General features: G+C 53.0%; 1 protein-coding gene across 1 annotated transcript in view; it reads right to left on the bottom strand.

Annotated features, from left to right (window-relative positions):
- The window catches only part of LOC141954997 (hydrocephalus-inducing protein homolog), a gene marked incomplete at its 5' end in the record, with an annotated part of 85146 nt that overhangs the window by 16962 nt on the left and 53925 nt on the right, over positions 1 to 14259 (bottom strand). The window contains 9 exon segments of the mRNA XM_074895069.1: positions 533 to 670; positions 1522 to 1731; positions 2425 to 2541; positions 4431 to 4623; positions 6064 to 6377; positions 7223 to 7366; positions 9098 to 9241; positions 11107 to 11362; positions 13497 to 13735. Of these exon segments, the coding sequence (XP_074751170.1) occupies positions 533 to 670; positions 1522 to 1731; positions 2425 to 2541; positions 4431 to 4623; positions 6064 to 6377; positions 7223 to 7366; positions 9098 to 9241; positions 11107 to 11362; positions 13497 to 13735 (1755 nt within the window).

Below are 14259 nucleotides of genomic sequence, written 5' to 3'. Positions count from 1 at the left end.
CACAGAGCTCCTGCAGAGCAGCAAAGATGGGGGAGTGGGGGACCGGCACAGGGGCTGCTACAATTCTGCCAAAGCAGCTTCATGCCCAAGTGAGAGAGGATTTAAGTCCCGCTCAGTGCTGGCAGGGGCCTGGCAGGGTGTGCTACAGGCAGGGACAAGGGCTAAGCCCTGTCCGATCACACAGCCTGGGCACGGTGACCCCCAGGAGAGCCGGCACAGCGCGGCCCCGGTGCCCGCACAGCCGGAGCGCTCAGCAGTTGGGGTCCCCAGAGCCACCGAAGCGCTGGTGCCTCCGGCCAGTGGCTGCTGTGTGACGGCAGGGTCACCCGCCGGCAAAGGCCGTGAAGGGGGGCCGTTAGGACCGTGCTTGCTGGACCACCCCTGCCCCCCAGCAGCAGATGCTTACAGCCCTGTCTCTCCTGTCTGCTTTTGTGGGTTGCTTTCTTTTTTTTAATTTTGTGTTTTTCCCCCACAACCCCCTCCTGGGCAGCCTGACCCACAGCCAGGGTCCAGGCGCCACCTCCGTACTCACCGTGCTGGGCAGGACCAGGGGCACGCCGGGCAGGGGGCTCTCTGCGGTCCCCACGCCGGGACTTAGCACCACGTAGTTGAAGCCCATCTTCCCTCTGTTCTGCAGGGTGACCTCTGCTTCGGTGACTTTGTTAAACAGCTGGAGAGAGGACAGAGGAGTGGCAAGATGAAGGCACAGGCCTGATACTGGGAACCTCCTTCTGCATTCACTGGGGTGTGAGCAAATGAACTCAACGCAGGAGAAAAGCAGAGGCAGAGGAGATACGGGCACTTGAGTCTCCCTGGTTAACCTGGGTAAGCCACCGCCACAGGGCACCCCTTAGCCCTACACAGGAACAGACACTGATGGTGGCACGCAGAGGGGCAATGCCAACCACAGAGATCAGTCATAAGGAAAGCAAAGAGGAGACAAGCTCTCTGCACCTCATGGTGTGTCATCTCACACCCAGCTGGGACAAAGGAGGTGCCATCAAGACACTTCAGAAGAAAAAGCACCTGCAGTGACAGCAAAATGGGAGACAGGGCCAACAGCTGGAAATATCTGTGGGGTTTTTGACCGAAAGGAAGTGGGGATTATTCTAGGACATTCTCTCCAGCTACTGGGAAGCCCAAGTTAACTTCCTCCCTGGTTTATTTTGCTGATTAATCAAGAACATTAAAAGAGAGCACCTCCTGGGACCTCAGGCTTTAGGAGCGGATCAGCAGATGGACGTCTTGGGGCACGTCCCTCTGGAGATCACCACTGGGACCCTGCCTGCCCCAGGAGGCGGCGTTAGTTACCTTGAGGAGGAGGAATTACCAGATGGAGGGGGGCGGACATGGTTATTAAAAACCAGATTGGATGCAGAACATATCACTCCAAGGTTGTACTTCCAAGCCATAGAGCCAACAAAGTAGTTGGGAAGGGGAGAGAGCCCCAGCCCTAGGTGGCAGCAACACGCCGGTGATGGTTTCACGGCAAGGACCTCTGCCAAGAGAAGCGTGCGGTACCTGCAGCCCGCAGTTGATCTCCGTGACGTCTAGGAGGTAGTTGATGAGCGAAGCCTCCCCGCTCAGCGCGATCTCATAGGTCGGGCCTCCTTCCACCCTGCACAGCGCCGTGACGTGGGCGACGATATTTGTGTGGCCAAAGAAGGTGAACATGACCCGCTGGCTCTTGCCTGGCTGCAGCACACCGCAAAGCGGCAGGACATCGAAAACCTGGAGGTAGGCGAGGAGAGATCAAGATGTCAAGCATGGAAATTGATGCAGAAGAGCAGCCACGGCTTGGAGCAAAGTACAGACGTGGCTGGAGGGGGCTCTTCCTCAAACACAGGCAAAATCATCCTAATCTCATCCTGTACCCATTCCACTTACCAGTGGAGGGGCCACGGGGAAAACCTTCTCCCATGCTCCCTCATTAATTAATACACTACATATTAAAAGTAATTTGGGATGTCGCCTGGCAGCAAGAAATTCTCTCCACTGCAGAACTTGCCTTTAAAAGCACCTTTTACTGCCCTAAGCAAAACACCGTATTCAGAGGTGAAAGCTCTCAGAGCTGGGGGGAGGACTCCAGCCCAGCTCATCTGACTCCTGATGCTTTCCACTCTCTCCAATTCGCATGCTGCGCGCTCTCAAGATGCTACAGCAAAAGCTACCGCAGAAATTTCCTGTTGACCACTTGATTAGCAACAAGATGAAGAATGCCCTCCATAGCTGCTGCACAGGTCAGCCCTACGACACGTCCTGCGTGGCCTCTCCAGTGACCGGTTGCTTCAGCAGCGCTGTGCGATGGGCTTGGAGGGACGCGAGGCCACTCTGCGAGCAGCATCGAGGGCCACCAGTGGGGAGGGGGGGCTACAGAACTGCTTGCCACACCGGAAACGTGGCACAAGATGGATTCCCACTTACCTCCTCCATTCCCAAGCTGACGGGCTCTGCCTCCACAGACTGCATCAGTCTGTTGATCCCCACCAGGCCCTGTGTCTCCACAGCCCCTTCCAGCTCCTCAGCAGGGGATGGCAGCACCTGCAAAACAAGCACCATGGGCTGCAGCGAGCACCTGGCTGGTCTGGGCGAGAGCACTCTGCTGCAGGCTCCGCCACCTCACACAGCCAGGAGCAGCTGAGATGGGACCTGGGTGCAAATCAAGTACGGGTATGTCCGTGCCATCCGTTGAGTGGGTCCAAGCCCACCCACAGGTGAGACACGGGCTCCGCCTGCGCTTCCTACGCGCAAGCGTGCATGGGGAAGCTGAGTGCACCCAGCCCTCAGTCCTGGCAGAGACCTCAAGGGCATTTTGCACCCTTGTGCCAGACCAGCTTCGCTCACTCCTGCCCAGGGAACGTGCCCAGAACCCCATGCCTCGACAGGTTAGGTTCTTCAGGACAAAAGCAGGAGCACAGCTGCAAGCGAGAAGTATCAAACCAGGAAAATAAGGGCTTGGCACAAGTATCCCATTTCAGAGAGTGCTTAGGTTTCATCTCGCGCACCCATCAGTGCTGGAGAGCTGAGGATCTCCACCAAGTCACTCTCTTGAATGACACCTTCCTGAAGAAGGCGGCAGAGATGTTCTTCTGTCTCCCAGCAGCTGAGAGCTGGTGTTTGACCTCAGCGGTGCCATCTTTCAAAAGGAACCTCATCCCCTATTTAATAAGCGAGGGCTTTGTGAGTGCTTTTGAAGTGTGGCAATACCTGCTTCTTCAGTAACGTGAAGAAGGGCTTTGTGCTGGGGCCTTGGCATCAGCAGAATCTGCAAGAATTTTTATGGGACATCTTTACACCTAATCAGAGGCTACATCTCCCCGGTAGATGAAGCTCAGAATCAGAAGATTCAATGCTCTTTCTCTCATCTCCACATTTTCAAGCCTAGCAAAGCTTTGCCAAGTGCCTATTCCCAAAGATTCTAACCCGCACCTTTCCTAGGCCTATGGTCTCCCGCCTCCCCAGGGAGGTTATGTGGGTATTGCCTTGACACAGTCACACAAGCAGAAGGGGAAGCTGCAATCCAGGCGTATCCTTTGAAGCCTTTTGGATCCTACTTAGCCACACCTACTGGATTTTCTCTGGTTTGTTTCTGCATACATGGCAACAAAGCAGGAAATAAAGAAGATTCCACGCTTCTATCCAAAAACATTCAGCCACGCCATTCTTTACGTCTACGGGGTATCATTTCTCCTGATCCAGAAAAAATGTGCTGTTATAATGTTAAAATGACCGAAGTTTGGATGTGAGCAGGTGCAACCCCTCTCCTTGACCTTAATGTCAACGCCAGTGCTTTCAGAACTTCCCATGCTTTCTTGCATCCTCTTTTATTGCCCCAGGAGCAGCCTCTGTCCCACACGATGCAGAACAAGGCGCCAGTTCCCACTAGCACGGACATCAAGCTCCAAAGCACCGAGGTTCACCAGGAAGGTCAGCAGACCAAAGGCCATTTTTCATGCCAGGAGGAAGAGACAATGACCTTGAAAAGTCTCATTTTATCAAAGATGGCTCTGTGGCCATCCCTGCGATACTGCAGGTCTCGGGTGAAGGCAGAGACATAAAAACATGCAGCTCCAGCTGGGGGTGAGAAGGTGGTACCTGGAGATCACAGTACTTGGCACAGCTTGATACAGGAAGGAAACTGGAAGCCTTCACATCATGATGCAGATAAAAGGCTCAGTTTACAGTGTAAAAACAAGCTAAAAAACCCCAAACTCAGCATAGGTCTGTAGGATCTCAGTGGGCTTCTCCAAGCAAAACTACCCGATTTCTCCCTCCCCAGAAGCCCCATGTCCAGCCGCTGGCCCTGCTGCCCAGCCCACCCTCAGGGCACATGACAGCAGGGCAGCAAAAAGGGGGACTGGCACAAGTACGGCTTTTCAGTGGCAAGATGGGGGAGGCAACGCAAGCGGTAGGTGTACAAGAAAATCTACCTTTGCTTCCAGGGAGTCATCTGCACCTGCTGGCTCTTGGGCAGGATCCCCCGCGGCTCCCAGGGCTTCAGCTGGCTCCTCCACACCTCCACCCCTGCAGCTGCTCCCTGCAGACACCGAGCGCTCCAACCAGGCTCCCTCCTTTTTTGGTGGTTGGGGTTTGGTGAAAAATTTCGGTACCGGAGGGCTGAACCTGGAAAATAACATGACTTTGATTGTGGACCTGCAGTGGGAGGGAGGGAAGCCTGCACGAGCAGCTCCTCAGCAGGATGCGGCCCCCGGCTGGGCACTGCGGGTGTGAATTCAGTAACGGGTCTGAGCCAGCAGCTCCCAAACCAGGATGGAGCAGGTCAGCATACGGGGCTGCCTAGGGATGACGCTGCTGTAGCGGCGGCACAGGCAGCTGGCAACTGGTTGCAAGGAGAAATGGAAGAGGACACGGGTGAAAACCTTGTAGGGAGGTAAAAATCACAGCAGGAAAGGAAGACACACACAGACTGTGCAAAAAGGTGAGCCTGAGACACAAAGGGGCAGATCCGGAGAGCAACAAGCCAGTGCAGAGCCGCCAGTGCCCTCCTGAAAGCACCCACAGCTGCAGACTGGGCCTCCCCCACCCAGAGGGCCAAGGCGAGAACTTCTGCAGCTCCACCAGGTGCTAACCCGGAATATTTCCCCTGACACCACCCGCAGCTGCAGGTCAGCACAAGCAAGCAGCAACGCCCGAGGCTTTCTCCAAGCACGTAAGGCAGGAGCAGGGATAGAGCCCGGAGCCTGCTGCGCCCTAACCCCGACAGAGCCCAGCGCCGTGCGGGGCACCCACGGAGCCCGGCACGGGACACCCCACACACGCGGGGCAGCGTGGAAAGACCCGCTGAGAAACTCCGGCAGAGACACGGCTGAACAGCCCGTTGATCCCTGAGGAGCGCCGAAGCAGCAGCGATCGGTGCTCCGGGGAAGGGAGCTTGTAAACCACAGCCCAGCGCTGGCTGGCCCTGCTTCCCAGGACGTTCAGACAAGTGCTCCCACCAACGCCTACAGCTGCACCCACAGCTGCAGCAGAACCTGCCCTTTCCCTGTAAGACACTAAATGGCTGTTTGGGGAATGTGATGTGCAGTTCAACAGATGAAAACTCACTGCACCAGTGTGGTGTTCGCCTCAGGCCACAAAGGTCTGAGAAAGCAGCTTTCCAACCCCAGCCTTCCTTCCCAGGGGAACCAGTATGGGGGCTACAGTAAAGCAGCAGCAAGAGACTGTGTAGGTTCTTAGTGTAAAATGACAACACATAGGGTTGGCAGGGAAGAAAAATCATATATCTGCTTGTCCCAGTGCCTAGGTATGGGTTTGTAGCTCCAGAAATAAAGCAGGACTCTAGGTTATGGACAATGCAGGAAGTGTTGGTAGCATCTCACAGCCCCAGCTTGGCTGGAGAACGTTGTTTCCTTCCCAGCGTCAAACTGGTGATCACTTATTCCCTGAGCACCTAAGCCCGACCACGGCTGGGAGGTGTTACTCCCCCAGGGAAAGTTGAAAGCAATTTGTCAGATCACAGGCAAACAGCCTTGGTCTTTGCAAAGCACAAACAGGACACGAGGAAGGAGAAGAGCTTCAAGGAGAGAGCAAAGGGGCACATACCTCATCTGGCTCACGCAGCTGTCCATCAGGAAGGACCAGTGGTACTGGACAAGAAGCGGGCTGCAGTTGGTCAGCTCGATGTAACGCACATCTTTGGTGTCGTTCAAGATGCAGCCGAAGTCCAGGGCCGTGGGCTGGATACGGAGATTTGGGAAGTAGACTTCTCCCCGAATGGTGACCTGCTCCTCATGAGGATGCTCCAGAAACTGTATCTTTAGAACCTTCTCCACTACCCGGCTACACAAATCCTCTTTATAAGCAGGGTTAAATCTGATGGAGAGAAGAAGTTCCTCCCCTATCTCCAGCTTCATGGGCTGCAAGGAAATGAAGAGTATTAATCACCAGTGTGATGAAGTCCCAAGGTCTGGCAGCACGAAACGTGGAAATGTTCAACGTCTGACCCCAGCATAGGCTTCTCAGTTCATCCTGTGTTTTCTTCACAGTGTGTGCCTGACTGCAAGCCCCACCACGCTCTGTCTGAGACTATCTCAGGCTCATCTCACTGTGCTCTGCATCAATACACGAGGAAAATAAATATTCTACTGCTGAATTCGGGACCCCCAGGAGCGATGTGCTAAATACACAACTAAATCAGCATTTGGCACACCAGGGCCTTTTGCCCCAGCTCTAGAGGAACTGCTTTGCCCTCCCAGCACAAGCAGCATGGCACTGCAGCCTCGCCCTTGCAGGGGCTAGTCACTGGCACAGCACAGAAGCGGTGGCCGTGCCTACAACGTTTAGCAGAGCCCATGTCCAACCCCTTCCTCCAACAACAGGGCAGGGGCCAGGCAGCGGCTGGAGGAGCCTCCTCAGCCTTCCTGGAGGCAGGGCTGCCCCTGAGGAAAGCCAGCTGCTCTGGAGGGTATCTGAGAATGGCTGCTGGAGAGCTCAGTGACTTCCAAGAGACACCGTTATACACGGCTTGCCCAGGCCTAGCTGCCTGCTCCCCTCTCCTCACGTCTTAGAGCCAGGATGTATTTCCCCAGTTCAGATGATATTTCGTTTCCTTCAGCAGCTTGTTTCAAATCTGACTTAGTTCAGGCCAGTCTACTGCTGAGTCTAAAGAATAAACTTCTCTGCTAGAGGACCTCCCAACAGAAACGTACCACCACACCCCCCCTCTTCAAACCCCACAGCGGGAGGGCCCACGGCTGCTCACCTGAGCGTCTGCAGAGAGGGGCTGCCGCTCCGCATCACAGATTAAGAAGGGCTGCTCTAAGGCCAGGACGACGCTGAGTGGCAGGGCCGAGGCGTTTCTTAAAGACAGAGACTGGTGCTGCAGAGTTAGGACATCACCAGGTTGCTACAGAAACAGGACACAAGGGGAAAAAACAACATGAAGTAGCCACGGAAGTCCTTCCCTTTCTGATGCATTTCAAGTTTTCCAACCCCAGAAGTGCATACACCTCTATTTACTATTTTTGTTAGTTTCTATCCTTCTAGGTGGTTTTTCTCTAAGTATATCAGATCCTTCCGTGTTTAGAAACCACAGCATCCCCCGGGGACAGGGAAACACTCTGGCACACAGAGGAGGGAATAGGACCCTGAGAGGAGGCAGCTGCATGAACAAGACCAATAGCAGAAAGTGAACCCAGAGCACTTGTCTCCATTTTCTATCCTCTCGAGAAGAACGGCACAAGATGATTTTCACTCACATAGTCATTTCTTACAACCTTGTCAGCTCTAGTAGCCTCATAAGAGCAGTGATGCTGGTCAGAGGAGAAAAGCGAGCAGGATTTGGCCCATAGCAGAGAGCCTGCAGCAGCCTAAGGTTGGCTTTGAGCATCTACAGGCACATACAGCCAGGAGAAACCTCAACAGTCGGGCTGCAACGGGTGTCCTGCTGCCCCTGCTCCAGTGACAAGCTGTCTGTAGCCTCAAAGCTCGGCTCTGCCTAAGCTATTTCTTCCTGTTTATGCATTGCTCTGGGCTTCCTGCATGGTTTATATAAACTAGACAGTGTTTGGGCAACTTGTTCTGGATGTACTGATATCAAACAGCTGCAGCGTCATAACACTCAATAAATCCGAGCACATGGCATCAAGCAGACCACAGGCAGACATCAGGGATAGCTGAAAAGCTTCTAATTAAACCTGAACTGCCTGCTCACAGGATTTTGTGCTTCTCTGGAAGCCTGGGAACCAGAGGAGAGGCCTGAAAACACAGAAACTAAATAATGAAGTATCTTCTCTTTTTCAGACACCTCAAGGGAGAGGGAAGGTGATGCAGGAGTCAGGATCCAGAGGCTAAGGGGCACCTGCTTTGTGCTGGCGTTATCATCACTGCAGCTGAAGGATGTCTGCGGGTCCTTTGAAGAAGGTGAAGCTTGGGGAATTGCAAAGAGCTACCATCCATGCCAAGAGCAGAGAAGGCAAACAGACAAAATGACAGGTTTTTCTCATCAGCCTGAAGAGCTGACAGGAATCTCAGTTCTTCTCAGCTTCCCTACAGGATCGGTGTTCAGACATCACCGTGCCTTGGAGGATCCCCAGAAGCCTCCCTTCACCCCGAGTACAGGAACTGGTGTCTCTCTAGAAGTAGCCATGATCCCCCTCGGCAGAGCAGCTGTTCTCTCTGTTTTACTTGGGTGAAGTTAAAAACCAGTCCCATCTCTGAAAACACCCTCGCTTACTTTACGAAGCCCCTCAGGAAGGGTGAGGAGGGGGTTTAGCATCGCTCAGCTGCAGCACTCTGCTCGCCCACCTCAGCCCCAGCACACGAGGTGGCTGGGCAAAGCCCACGCTGTTCTCGTGGGTCCCACACATCTCGCCCTGTGCCCTTGGCTCAGCAGCTCAACTCTGTCTCCACATCAAAAAGGCAGAATACAGCTGGTGGGACTGCTCCCGATCCCAGAGGGGCGAAATATTGATCTCAGTGTTAATGGCAAAATCTTGGTCCCGCTCAGCTCAATAGTCAAAGCCCCAGGGACTTGGAGAAGCCATTTAACTTCCTCCTTCGAACACAAGCACACCCCCACCAGGCTTTCAGTCACCAGCCATGCTCTTCAGTGCCAGGATGAAATCCAGAGACTTACCTTCTCCACCCGGAAAGTGATTTCCCTGGAGGACATTTTCAGGATGGGAGCGATGAACTCGCAGGTGACATCCACTTCCATTATCGGAGCCTTCTCTGCCTTGCTCCCCACGACGGCGTGGCACAGCAGCCGCTCCTTCACCACCTGCACGGAGGAGTCACCCGTCACCCAGCGGGGCCCAGCAGGGCGTCCCCAAAACGCACTGTATTTGCTGCCCACCCAACCACAGACCCTGTTACCGCCATCAAGTTACAGCCACTGGGCTCCTCAACAGCCCCCTTTTCTTTTTATGCTGCATCCCATTTATTCTGCTCTCAAACGTCCGTAATGCCACACCCCACTATCCACAAAAAGCCCTCGTGAGTCATGTGCTGCCTACAATTGTAATAGTCCCTGCCCCAAATTATTACTGTTTTGATTTGTCCCACTGCCAGGCATAATATTTACAGAAAGCTGTAGGAACTTATTAAAAAAAAATTTTTAAAAATGCAACTATATTAAGGGAAACAGGTGACAGAAGGGCCAATGCTAGCAAACCCTCCCTTGGAAGCTTAGAGGACAGGATCCATGGGAAAAACCCAAACAGGCAGACTGCCTTCAGGTAAAGAGGGGGCCACCCATTCCTAGCAGGTACTGTGCCCTCCTAGAGCTGGTTTTAAAAGAAACCTCCCCAGGAAAGAGAGGTCTTGCAGTTTACATGAAAACCCTCTGCTTAAGCTGGATGCTCTTAAGACTTTTTCCTGATTTCTCATGGTTTCAGTTCCCCAAAATCCTCCCTTCATTTCTCACTCTTCCCTCTGCTACAACACCACAGCTCCTCCTCAGAGCCTACAGACTCAAAACCATCTGTGCTGCATGTGCGATGCAGGGAGTTGGGCTTCTGACCGACATCAAGAGTATTAAGTTCTCAAGACCCGAGGAAGGTGGAAAGCCCACTCCCAGGGTCTTGGCTTTGACTGCAGGAGCCAGGTAGCCACAGCTCAGCTCACAGATCCTCTTTCAGCTTTCGCGGCAGGACAGCCTCTCCAGCACCCTGATCACTTTATTTCCTTTCTTTTCCCTGCTTCAACAAAACCTTTGGGCTCCGAACTGCACAGGGACAGTCCCATCGCAGTCAACTAGGTGAGTAATCAAGTATTCCTCAAGCTACCTACCAAGGCAGCCCTTTAAAACACCTTTCAAAACACAAGTATCAGCAAGAGCTTGATGCAGATTTATTCCACATTTGCCTAAACATCTGTGCCCAGCAGTCTTGGAGAGAGGGAATGCACACCAGGGTTAGCTGGAAGTTTCTCTGCAGAGTAGGATTTCCCCTGGAAATAAAGAGTCCAGGGAGGAGAACACCCCGTGACCCTGCTGAAATCTCCCCCTGAGCTGCCATCCAAGGCTGCTGCGAGACCTGGCTGCCCTTGGGACCCTGGGACTGGCTGAGAGACTGAGGTGAGCTGTTATGGAAATACTGACAAAGTCAAGCTGTCAATTGTAACGATCCCTGCAAACAGTTTCCCACGTGGATGAACATCACCCGATCGCTACAGCTGACACACTGTGTTCATTTTTCTGCTTCAGGACTCAGTGCTAGACGAGCCCTCTGCCCATGCTTGTCTACGGAGGAAAAATGATGCTACTCCCAGACACTCCCTCCCTTCACAGGTGTTTTGTTTTACTCACTGCTTCCCCCAAATACATTACTTTGCACTTTGTTATTTACTTTCTGCCTGTGCTCCTAGTCTAAGTGTAACTTATTTTCTCTGCCCTTCCTTTCTGCCTCAGCACATGACACCTTGTAACCTGCCATTTGCCCCCGAAGTAGCAATATCTCCTTCAGTCCGTGTTTTGCTATCAGCAGGTTGGGTTTACAGTAGCCATGGAAACATGAAAAAGCCTTAGGAACTGACAGTGGCCAGCAAGGAAAGCTGGTGCTGCCATGGTAGCTCGTGCTGTTAGAACAGTTTCTTGAAAGCACTTGCTCCTGATGGGGAAGGCTCAGCCCTCGGGGGGGACCTCACCTGAGGAGTGCTGGAGAAGCATTCCAGCACCATCTCCGTAGTCTTGCCCGGCATCAGCTCCACCCTCAGTGGCTGAACCTTAAACCCAGGGCAGGCAGGTCTGGGGCTCTGGGAGGAACCTTGGCCCTCGGTGGTGCTGACAGCAGGGACACGATGACGCCGGCGAAACGAGCCAGAACCTGCTGTTGACCAGTAGAGCCAACGGGTGCGCCGTCCTTTGTTTGTTATCTTGAAGCGGTAACAGCAGGGATCCAGGCTGGAAGGGAAAAGAGATGGAAAAAGTCATGGGAGCTGCTATCTCCCAGTGGTCACCCGGCTTCAGCACCCTGATGGCATTACCCGACTGCACACGCAGCAATAAAAGCACCTCCAAAAAGGCTGACCTAGCTCAAAGCTTCAGCAAAAGCCAGACCTTGGTTGCCCCAAAGTTTATCAGCATCCAGCAGCTGCTCTGTTTGCGTACAGCAAGGAAGAGCTGCATGAAGATCATCATCTCAGCTGCTGCAGACAGAGCATCACCAGCCTAGAGACCCTCCGGTGACCTGGGCACCCCCTGCCTCGCTGGCAGGGCCCCTGCCCTGGCACCCCCAGCCCCTTAGGGAGCATCCAACCTCATCACCCCCAACACATCATCCTTTGCCTGAACAGTGCAGCTGCTGTTGTGGTTTAGGAAGATAATGCACTGTGAGAACACAGGATCAACAGAAGTTTCCCCAAATCAAACATGGCAGCAAGACCAGGTCTGGCTGCTGAGGGGATGGAGCAACGATGAGAGATGAATAACTAGAGCTAGATATAAACCAAAATGAATACTCAAGGGAAATTGATTTCTTCATGTAAGGAAACACTAACTGCAGGCTCATCTGGAGTGATTATTTTACCCTCTATAAATCTGAGCATGACCAGGACGTGAATTGTTCCTGGAACAGTTACTGGTTTTTTGAAAAGGACAGAATACACGGCTTACAAAATGCATGCCTGCCCCAGGCAGCTAAATGCACAGACCTGAGCCAAGAATAGAACAAACCAGCCGCTGAAACAGACTGTTAAAACATGATGCGTACAAGCTTAGTGTGAAATGGTTTCTGTGGTGGACAGCACAGACGAAAGCTTGGAGAAGCTCTGCGTGGATGCAGAATTTGTGGCTCTGGGAAAGCCCAGCTCATCTGAGATGTTACCTGGGTCCCGTCTCAGCTCACCTGGGGCAGCTCTGCAGCTGACAGCAAAGGCAACAACTCCAGAGTCTGCAGAGCAAGACGTGAAGGGGGGCAGAGGACCATGACACAAATCACACTGACATCGCCCACTCCGTTGGGTAGCCAGTCTGTGGCTGCACAGAGCACAGGACACGCTGGACAAGCACCAACCCCCTGCAATGTCCCTGCGTATGTGGGTGGCTTGTGCATGCATATTTAACCCCCCAAAATCTATCCTACAGAGTAGGATCAACCTGCTTTTTCTACCCCCAAATTTAGGGATTGGACCGCTGTGGACACTCTGCAGCCAGGGAAAGGAACAGGCACCTCAAAAAGACTGTTCTTCTCATCCTAAGAGGTGTCCAACACAAAGCAGGCAGCACTTTGAAAAGGCTTATTTTTCTCCCATTTACAGGAACAGGCCTGGTCAGATAGACGCGTTAGGACCAGTGAACCCCCTCCTTTGAGCCAAGCTCTTTAATTAACACCTTCCATTTATCCTGCCCAAACTCAGTGGACTTCTCCTCCTCTCCCTTCCAGAGCTGGTCCAGTGCCACCCTCGCCTGCCCGCACCTCAGGCTCCGCTGCGGCGGTGACGCCGAGGAAAGCCGGTGGGAGAGACGAGGGAAGAGCGACTATATCTGATGAAGAGCAGCCCGGCAGGGGAGACGGGGAAGGCGAGCAAATGAGGGATGACACGGGGCAAAGAAATTCTGCTGCTCCTCAGGACCGCTGGGCAGAGGGCAAACAAAACAGCACCATTCATTTAGTCAGGGACCTGCTAACAAGCTACCACAAAGGTGTTCCGCTGTTGCGAGATGATACTCCACAGGGAAGGGAAAAACAATCAACATGATTGCAAAGGGAAATGTGTTTATACTTGTAATGTAGCATCTTCCACCCAGAGGCTTCCAGGACCTGCTGTTTTCCTCCAAATCTCTTTTTGTTCAAGTGAGGAAATAGATGTATTATAACTAAAGACAAGTCAGTGACAATTTAACAACTGGTTTCCATTTTGGTGGCTTTTGAGGGTATCTAACAACTTTCAAATGGCCACAGAAGGTTTCTAAAGGAAGCCCTGGGGCTTCAGGAAAACAGAGCCAGGACCTTGAGCGCTGAAGAACAACCAGCCTGAAGGACTACAGCAAAACTGCCCCTTGCTGAGCCCACGGCAGAAGCTGAGAGATACCCTACCTGAAGTGGGGTCCCAAGTTGAGCTCCGGCGCAAAGAGTTTGTCAGTGACAATCGTGGTGCCAGTGCCAACAGCCTGGACGGGGATCACGTAGGTGTGGCTGTTCTCGATGAACAGGTTCACCTCGTCCTTGAATTTCTCCGTGTCATCCAAGCTTGCTATGACAGCTACTGACACCTCTGTCTCAGGAGGAATCACTCCTTCACTGGGTTCAATCCTCCAGCACGAGCATTCACGAGCCTGTAAGACAAGCCGAACACTAACTTAGCATGGAAACCACGGACCTGGGCTCTTGTGGGGTGCAGGAAAAGGAAGGGCTGAAGATATGAGGATAAAAACCAGAGAGGGTCCATTTCCCTAAATCCAAGCTGGAAACAACAACTATGCAGGAGCTTCTACAACCTGTATTTTACCTTCCTTTAACAGACTCACTTCATTAACCCAGTGTTGCCCAACCCAAGGGATGCTCATCCTCAGGAGGAGGTTATTCCTCCTCCAGTCTCTCTTTCGGAGCGCACGCCAAGGGAAGCTACTTCACCTCTCCTGGCTTCCTGACAATGGGCGCTGGGTTAGCATAAAGGCTCAAGGCTAGAGGAAGCCAGGACTGCTCAAATCCCACTGCAGCAGCCACACGGCTGGGGGATACTGCTGAGAGCCTGAAGAGTAACTCTGCAAAACCGGCTGATCAAAACCCTGACACCAACGTCTTCTTTCCCAAGAGTTACTCAGTGCTTCTCAACAGCCCCCGAAGAACTGAAGCACTC

Source organism: Athene noctua, unplaced genomic scaffold, assembly GCF_965140245.1.
Source record: "Athene noctua unplaced genomic scaffold, bAthNoc1.hap1.1 HAP1_HAP1_scaffold_61, whole genome shotgun sequence".
In the NCBI taxonomy this organism is placed as follows: domain Eukaryota; kingdom Metazoa; phylum Chordata; class Aves; order Strigiformes; family Strigidae; genus Athene; species Athene noctua.
Note: the sequence above shows the minus strand (reverse complement) of the source record. Positions and strands in the feature narration are given on the sequence as shown.